This window comes from Oncorhynchus mykiss, chromosome 11, assembly GCF_013265735.2.
Source record: "Oncorhynchus mykiss isolate Arlee chromosome 11, USDA_OmykA_1.1, whole genome shotgun sequence".
Classification (NCBI taxonomy): domain Eukaryota; kingdom Metazoa; phylum Chordata; class Actinopteri; order Salmoniformes; family Salmonidae; genus Oncorhynchus; species Oncorhynchus mykiss.
In genome coordinates, this window is record NC_048575.1 from 15213962 (window position 1) to 15223237 (window position 9276).

General features: G+C 51.3%; 1 protein-coding gene across 1 annotated transcript; it reads right to left on the minus strand.

Moving 5' to 3' along the window:
• Window positions 1-5044: 5044 nt before the first annotated feature.
• On the minus strand, window positions 5045-7069 carry LOC118937468 (extensin-2-like). The gene has a single exon (XM_036936642.1). It carries the CDS (start codon window positions 7067-7069, stop codon window positions 5045-5047), a length of 2025 nt encoding a protein of 674 aa, XP_036792537.1.
• Between the last annotated feature and the right edge of the window lie 2207 nt (window positions 7070-9276).

The following is a 9276-nucleotide window of genomic DNA, read 5'->3' on the forward strand; positions in this document are numbered from 1 at the left end:
ACTGGCCCCCTGTTACTACACTGTACTGGTAGACCAACTGGCCCCCTGTCACTACACTGTACTGATAGACCAACTGGCCCCCTGTTACTACACTGTACTGGGAGACCAACTGGCCCCCTGTTACTACACTGTACTGGGAGACCAACTGGCCCCATGTCACTACACTGTACTGATAGACCAACTGGCCCCCTGTTACTACACTGTACTGGTAGACCAACTGGCCCCCTGTTACTACACTGTATTGGTAGACCAACTGGCCCCCTGTTACTACACTGTACTGGGAGACCAACTGGCCCCCTGTTACTACACTGTACTGGGAGACCAACTGGCCCCCTGTTACTACACTGTACTGGGAGACCACCTGGCTCCCTGTTACTACACTGTACTGGTAGACCAACTGGCCCCCAGTCACTACACTGTAGTGATAGACCAACTGGCCCCCTGTTACTACACTGTACTGGTAGACCAACTGGCAACCTGTTACTACACTGTACTGGTAGACCAACTGGCCCCCTGTTACTACACTGTATTGGTAGACCAACTGGCCCCCTGTTACTACACTGTACTGGGAGACCAACTGGCCCCCTGTTACTACACTGTACTGGGAGACCAACTGGCCCCCTGTTACCACACTGTACTGGTAGACCAACTGGCCCCCTGTTACTACACTGTACTGGGAGACCAACTGGCCCCCTGTTACTACACTGTACTGGGAGACCAACTGGCCCCCTGTTACTACACTGTACTGGGAGACCAACTGGCCCCCTGTTACTACACTGTACTGGGAGACCAACTGGCCCCTGTTACTACACTGTACTGGGAGACCAACTGGCCCCCTGTTACTACACTGTACTGGGAGACCAACTGGCCCCCTGTTACTACACTGTACTGGTAGACCAACTGGCCCCCTGTTACTACACTGTACTGGTAGACCAACTGGCCCCCTGTTACTACACTGTACTGGTAGACCAACTGGCCCCCTGTTACTACACTGCACTGGTAGACCAACTGGCCCCCTGTTACTACAATGTATTGGTAGACCAACTGGCCCCCTGTTACTACACTGTACTGGGAGACCAACTGGCCCCCTGTTACTACACTGTACTGGGAGACCAACTGGCCCCCTGTTACTACACTGTACTGGTAGACCAACTGGCCCCCTGTTACTACACTGTACTGGGAGACCAACTGGCCCCCTGTTACTACACTGTACTGGTAGACCAACTGGCCCCCTGTTACTACACTGTACTGGTAGACCAACTGGCCCCCTGTTACTACACTGTACTGGTAGACCAACTGGCCCCCTGTTACTACACTGTACTGGTAGACCAACTGGCCCCCTGTTACTACACTGTACTGGTAGACCAACTGGCCCCCTGTTACTACACTGTATTGGTAGACCAACTGGCCCCCTGTTACTACACTGTACTGGGAGACCAACTGGCCCCCTGTTACTACACTGTACTGGGAGACCAACTGGCCCCCTGTTACTACACTGTACTGGTAGACCAACTGGCCCCCTGTTACTACACTGTACTGGGAGACCAACTGGCCCCCTGTTACTACACTGTACTGGTAGACCAACTGGCCCCCTGTTACTACACTGTATTGGTAGACCAACTGGCCCCCTGTTACTACACTGTACTGGGAGACCAACTGGCCCCCTGTTACTACACTGTACTGGTAGACCAACTGGCCCCCTGTTACTACACTGTACTGGTAGACCAACTGGCCCCCTGTTACTACACTGTACTGGTAGACCAACTGGCCCCCTGTCACTACACTGTACTGGTAGAACCACTTGCCACCTGTCACTACAATGTACTCTCCTCTCTTCTCCTCTCCTCCATTCCCCCCTGTCTCTCCTCTCTTCTCCTCTCCCCCATTCTTCCCTGTCTCTCCTCTCTCCTCTCCTTCATTATTCCCTGTCTCTCCTCTCTTCTCCTCTCCTCCATTCTTCCCTATCTCTCCTCTCTTCTCCTCTCCTCCATTCTTCCCTCTCTCTCCTCTCTTCTCCTCTCCTCCATTCTTCTCCTTTCTCTCCTCTCTTCTCCTCTCATCCATTCTTCCCTGTCTCTCCTCTCTTCTCCTCTCCTCCATTCTTCTCCTGTCTCTCCTCTCTTCTCCTCTCCTCCATTCTTCCCTGTCTCTCCTCTTTTCTCCTCTCCTCCATTCTTCCCTGTCTCTCCTCTCTTCTCTCCTCCATTCTTCCCTGTCTCTCCTCTCTCCTCTCCTCCATTCTTCACTGTCTCTCCTCTCTTCTCCTCTCCTCCATTCTTCCCTGTCTCTCCTCTCTTCTCCTCTCCTCCATTCTTCCCTGTCTCTCCTCTCTTCTCCTCTCCTCCATTCTTCCCTGTCTCTCCTCTCTTCTCCTCTCCTCCATTCTTCCCTGTCTATCCTCTCTTCTCCTCTCCTCCATTCTTCTCCTGTCTCTCCTCTCTTCTCCTCTCCTCCATTCTTCCCTGTCTCTCCTCTTTTCTCCTCTCCTCCATTCTTCCCTGTCTCTCCTCTCTTCTCCTCTCCTCGATTCCTCCCTGTCTCTCCTCTCTTCTCCTCTCCTCCATTCTTCCCTGTCTCTCCTCTCTTCTCCTCTCCTCCATTCTTCTCCTGTCTCTCCTCTCTTCTCCTCTCCTCCATTCTTCCCTGTCTCTCCTCTTTTCTCCTCTCCTCCATTCTTCCCTGTCTCTCCTCTCTTCTCCTCTCCTCGATTCCTCCCTGTCTCTCCTCTCTTCTCCTCTCCTCCATTCTTCCCTGTCTCTCCTCTCTTCTCCTCTCCTCCATTCTTCCCTGTCTCTCCTCTCTTCTCCTCTCCTCCATTCTTCCCTGTCTCTCCTCTCTTCTCCTCTCCTCCATTCTTCCCTGTCTCTCCTCTCTTCTCCTCTCCTCCATTCTTCTCCTGTCTCTCCTCTCTTCTCCTCTCCTCCATTCTTCCCTGTCTCTCCTCTTTTCTCCTCTCCTCCATTCTTCCCTGTCTCTCCTCTCTTCTCCTCTCCTCGATTCCTCCCTGTCTCTCCTCTCTTCTCCTCTCCTCCATTCTTCCCTGTCTCTCCTCTCTTCTCCTCTCCTCCATTCTTCCCTGTCTCTCCTCTCTTCTCCTCTCTTCCATTCTTCCCTGTCTCTCCTCTCTTCTCCTCTCCTCCATTCTTCCCTGTCTCTCCTCTCTTCTCCTCTCCTCCATTCTTCCCTGTCTCTCCTCTCTTCTCCTCTCCTCCATTCCCGCCTGTCTCTCCTCTATCCCCAGGGTGAATGTCATAGCGGCAGGATCAAAACAGCCATCAGAGGAGAAAAGCACTTTCAATCATGTAGCGGTTCCAGAGGTTACTACCGTACTGTAGTCAGGTCTCCAGGCTACTGATCAATATCAATAGGGATAAACTCAATCAAGCCGCTGAAACATGTGGCCGTCCTGAGATGAGTAAATCATTACAATCAGGGCATCTGCATTCCGAATGCTAGAACTGTAATACAGAGAAAGAGAGAGAGAGAGAGAGAGTAAGAGAGAGAGACAGAGAGTGAGAGAGAGAGAGAGAAAGAAAAAGAAAGAGAAAGAGAAAGAGAAAGAGAAAGAGAAAGAGAAAGAGAAAGAGAAAGAGAAAGAGAGACATAGCAAGAGACTGTATGGAACATGGTGGGCCTGGTACAGACTCAGAGAGTTGAGACTCTGCATGCAGAATTCTGCAAAAATATCCCCCGTGTGCAACGTAGAACACCAAATAATGCATGCATTGCAGAATTAGGCCGATACCCACTAATTATCAAAATCCAGAAAAGAGCCGTTAAATTCTTACAACCACCTAAAAGGAAGCGATTCCCAAACCTTCCATAACAAAGCCATCACCTACAGAGAGATGAACCTGGAGAAGAGTCCCCTAAGCAAGCTGGTCCTGGGGCTCTGTTCACAAACACAAACACACCCCACAGAGCCCCAGGACAACAAAAAAATAGAGCAAACTAGAATGCTATTTGGCCTTAAACAGAGAGTACACAGTGGCAGAATACCTGTCCACTGTGACTGACCCAAACTTAAGGAACGCTTTGACTATGTACAGACTCAGTGAGCATAGCCCTGCTATTGAGAAAGGCCGCGGTAGGCAGACATGGCTCTCAAGAGAAGACAGGCTATGTGCTCACTGCCCACAAAATGAGGTGGAAACTGAGCTGCACTTCCTAACCTCCTGCCCAATGTATGACCATATTAGAGAGACATATTTCCCTCAGATTACACAGATCCACAAAGAATTCGAAAACAAACCCAATTTTGATAAACTCCCATATCTACTGGGTGAAATTCCACAGTGTGCCATCACAGCAGCAAGATTTGTGACCTGTTGCCACAAGAAAAGGGCAACCAGTGAAGAACAAACACCATTGTAAATACATCCCATATTTATGCTTATTTATTTTCCCTTGTGTACTTTAACCATTTGTACATTGTTACAACACTGTATATATATATATATAATATGACATTTGTAATGTCTTTATTGTTTTGAAACTTCTCTATGTGTAATGTTAACTGTACATTTTGTATTGTTTATTTCACTTTTGTATATTATCTACCTCACTTGCTTTGGCAATGTTAACACATGTTTCCCATGCCAATAAAGACCCTTGAATTGAATTGAGTAGACTGCCATCTTCTGGCCCCATTCAAATATGCCCCAGCAGCAGACAGTTAGAGAGATATTGTAGATGCAGGACACAATCTGAAAGGTCTGTTTAATCTGCTCAATACTTACAGGACTGGTCATATATGATATACGCAGTGTATAGCATACATGCAGAGGTGGTTGAAGTAATGATGTAATGTGCAAGAATAACATGTATAGAATTTGTAAATTAACTGTGAACAAGAAAGAGCTGTATAAATGTTTTTTGTTTTCAGTATTTCAGATTTGGTGCCCAGGTTGGCTCGTAGAATTTGTAATTCAAATTTAGATTCCCCATTGTAATTTTCTGGACAGGCCCGTGTGCCTCTGAGGCCTGGAGAAAAGAGAAGTGAAGAAGTCCTTCACAACAGTCAGACAGGACTGGTGGCAAACTGTCAATTCAAATTCATCTGACAAATAACAGTTCCACCGCTAGCTCCCGCAATCATCACCTTCTCTGTGGAGCTGGGAGGCTGTAGAGCTGTGGAGCTGTGGAGATGGGGAGCTGTGGAGATGTGGAGCTGTGGAGCTGTGGAGCTGTGGAGATGGGGAGCTGTGGAGATGTGGAGCTGTGGAGCTGTGGAGATGGGGAGCTGTGGAGATGTGGAGCTGTGGAGCTGTGGAGATGGGGAGCTATGGAGCTGGGGAGATGGGGAGCTGGGTAACTGTGGAGCTGTGGAGATGGGGAGCTGGGGAGATGGGGAGCTGGGGAGATGGGGAGCTGTGGAGCTGGGGAGATGGGGAGCTGTGGAGCTGTGGTGCTGTGGCTGTGGAACTGTGGAGCTGTGGAGCTGTGGAACTGTGGAGCTGTGGAGCTGTGGAGCTGGGGAACTGTGGAGCTGTGGAGCTGGGGAGCTGTGGAGCTGTGGAGCTGGGGAACTGTGGAGCTGTGAAGATGTGGAGATGGGGAGCTGGAGAGATGGGGAGCTTTGGAGATGGGGAGCTGTGGAACTGTGGAGCTGTGGAGCTGGGGAACTGTGGAGCTGTGGAGATGGGGAGCTGTGGAGCTGTGGAGCTGGGGAGCTGGGGAGCTGTGGAGATGGGGAGCTGTGGAGCTCGGGAGCTGTGGAGATGTGGAGCTGTGGAGCTGTGGAGCTGGGGAGATGGGGAGCTGGGGAGCTGTGGAGATGGGGAGCTGTGGAGCTGTGGAGCTGTGGAGCTGTGGAGCTGGGGAGATGAGAAGATGGGGAGCTGTGGAGCTGTGGAGCCGTGGAGCTGTGGAGATGGGAGCTGGGAAGCTGAGGAGATGGGGAGCTGGGGACCTGGGGAGATGGGGAAATGGGGAAATGGGGAGCTGGGGAGCTGGCGAAATGGGGACATTGGGACCTGGAGAGATGCGGAAATGGGGAGCTGGTGAGCTTTGAAGTTGGGGAGCTGTGGAGATTAGGAGCTGGGGAGCTGGGGAGCTGTGGAGATTGGGAGCTGTGGAGATGGGGAGCTGTGGAGATGGGGAGCTGGGGAGATGGGGAGCTGGGGAGATGGGGAGCTGGGGAGATGGGGAGATGGGGAGCGAGGGTGTGGGGCTGTGGAGCTGGGGGGATGTGGAGCTGGGGAGTGAGGGCGTGGGGCTGTGGAGCTGGGGAGATGTGGAGCTGGGGAGTGAGGGCGTGGGGCTGTGGAACTGGGGAGATGTTGAGCTGGGGTGTGAGGGCGTGGGGCTGTGGAGCTGGGGAGATGTGGAGCTGGGGAGTGAGGGCGTGGGGCTGTGGACCTGAGGTAATGGGGAGCTGGGGAGTGAGGGTGTGGAGCTGGGGAGCTGTGGAGATGTGGAGCTGGGGAGTGAGGGCGTGGGGCTGTGGAGATGTGGAGATTTGGAGATGGGGAGATGTGGAGCTGGGGAGCGAGGGCGTGGAGCTGTGGAGCTGGGGAGATGTGGAGCTGGGGAGTGAGGGCATGGAGCTGGGGAGATGTGGAGCTGGGGAGCGAGGGCGTGGAGCTGTGGAGCTGGGGAGATGTGGAGCTGGGGAGTGAGGGCGTGGAGCTGGGGAGATGTGGAGCTGGGGAGCGAGGGCGTGGAGCTGTGGAGCTGGGGAGATGTGGAGCTGGGGAGTGAGGGCGTGGGGCTGTGGAGCTTGGGAGATGTGGAGATGGGGAGATGTGGAGCTGGGGAGATGTGGAGATGGGGAGATGTAGAGCTGGGGAGATGTGGAGCTGCGGAGATGTGGAGATGGGGAGATGTGGAGCTGGGGAGATGTGGAGATGTGGAGCTGGGGTGATGTGGAGATGTGGAGCTGGGGAGATGTGGAGATGGGGAGATGTGGAGCTGGGGAGATGTGGAGATGTGGAGCTGGGGTGATGTGGAGATGTGGAGCTGGGGAGATGTGGAGATGGGGAGATGTGGAGCTGGGGTGATGTGGAGATGTGGAGCTGGGGAGTGAGGGCGTGGGGCTTGTACACAGTAATTGCAGGGTTACAGGCATATGTTGGTATTTATTCTGTTGGTTGTAGAAGGCGGCTGATGTTGATTTACCTTTCAGCATGTCATTGAAAAAGAAAATCAATAGAACTCACTTGAGGTGGAGGTCTCGTAGGAGTGGGGCCAGGCTGGGCTGAAAATGAATGAATATGTGTAGGATGCTGGTCTGTGTGTGTGTGCGTGTGCGTGCCTGTGCGTGTGTGCTTGCCCGTGCGTTTGTGCGTGCCTGTGCGTGTGTGCTTGCCTGTGCGTTTGTGCGTGCCTGTGCGTGTGTGCGTGTTTGTGCGTGTGTGTGCGTGTGTGCTTGCCTGTGCGTGTGTGCTTGCCTGTGTGTTTGTGCGTGCCTGTGTGTGTGTGCTTGCCTGTGTGTGTGTGCATGTGTTTACATGTCCACAAAATGTCTGAGGTTGCTCTGAAGAAATCCATGTTTAAATGTTTATCAAATAAGTACTGTATATGGATAGATATGCTTGGATGGTACTGACTGACTGACTGTGTGTGTGTGTGTGTGTGTGTGTGTGTGTGTGTGTGTGTGTGTGCGTGCGTGCGTGCGTGTGCGCGCGCGTGCGTGCGTGCGTGTGTGTGTGTGAGTGTGAGTGTGAGTGTGAGTGTGTGTGTGTGTGTGTGTGTGTGTGTGTGTGTGTGTGTGTGTGTGTGTGTGTGTGTGTGTGTGTGTGTGTGTGTGTGTGTGTCCAACCCAGAACAATACTCGGTGCATTTCCAGCGGTAGCGGCCTCTGTGTTTGTTTGGGTGGATCGCGGAGGCGTTTGATGTTATAGGCGAAGAGGCTAGGCATATTGATCAGGGGATAATCAGAGTCAAGCTGGCATGCTCCCTGCTCCCCTTCAATAATTCAAAGACAGGATTTGGGACAAGATTTCTCAGGATTAGAGGTGTGATGTACATTCAATCTGTGGGTCGGGGGGGGGGGGGGATAGGATGGAAGACTTTTCACAATGACCAATGTATGAGAAACAGCGCTCTACCGATGAGAAGCTACCTAACTGTGTCTCTCGCTCTCTCTATCACAAAATAATGTTTGTGGCCATCTTGGATAATGTGTGTAGGACAACTGTATGTCATCTCGTTGATGACTATTGATGTATTATTCTGCAAGCCTGACACAGAACAAGAAAGATCAATTCTGCACGTGTGTACTGTGTGTGCATGCATTCACTTGGGTGTGTGTGTGTGTGTTTGTGTGTTTCTCAGATGTTGCTTAACCCTTTGCTAATGCTAACAGTAGTGGTAACTCTCTCGCTAGCTGACCCTGAGGTTTTTACTTTGCATCCTCCCATTGATGTTCCACTGACACCTTAAAGCCCTGTCTCCATGGCGACGCTTATTTTACTGCCCATGACGTTGCCATGACAAAGAACAGAACATGAAAGCAGCAGTACATCCATGAGAAAAACAAGTAGGAACATGGTCAGGCCTTTTAAGGAACTGTTGAAAATAGTAATGCTGTGGAAATGTGTAGTTTTCAAAAGGCAATGTAATGATATGCCGCACAGGCAACGCTGTGGCATGTAGGGGTGCTGAGGGTGCAGCAGCACCCCCTGAAAATGTTCTTCACAAAAGTAGTGCACTGGGCCTTTAACACACACGCCCCACCAAACCCCACCCAAACCCACCCAACTCGGTAGTGCTTTATGGCGCTTTATGGCGCTATATGGTGTTACATGGTGCTTTATGGTGCTTTATGGTGTTATATGGTGCTTTATGGCGCTTTATGGCGCTTTATGGCACTTTATGGTGCTATATGGTGCTTTATGGTGTTATATGGTGCTTTATGGCGCTTTATGGCGCTTTATGGCACTTTATGGTGCTATATGGTGCTTTATGGCGCTTTATGGTGCTTTATGGCGCTTTATGGCGCTTTATGGCACTTTACGGTGCTATATGGTGCTTTATGGTGTTATATGGTGCTTTATGGCGCTTTATGGCGCTTTATGGCACTTTATGGCGTTATATGGTGCTTTATGGCGCTTTATGGCGCTTTATGGCACGTTATGGCGCAAGATGGTGCTTTATGGCGCTTTATGGCGCTTTATGGCGCTTTAAGGCCTTTTAAGGAACTGTTGAAAATAGTAATGCTGTGGAAATGTGTAGTTTTCAAAAGGCAATGTAATGATATGCCACACAGGCAACGCCTTGGGAGGGTGAGGGTGCAGCAGCAGCCACTGAAAATGTACTTCACAAAAGTAGTGC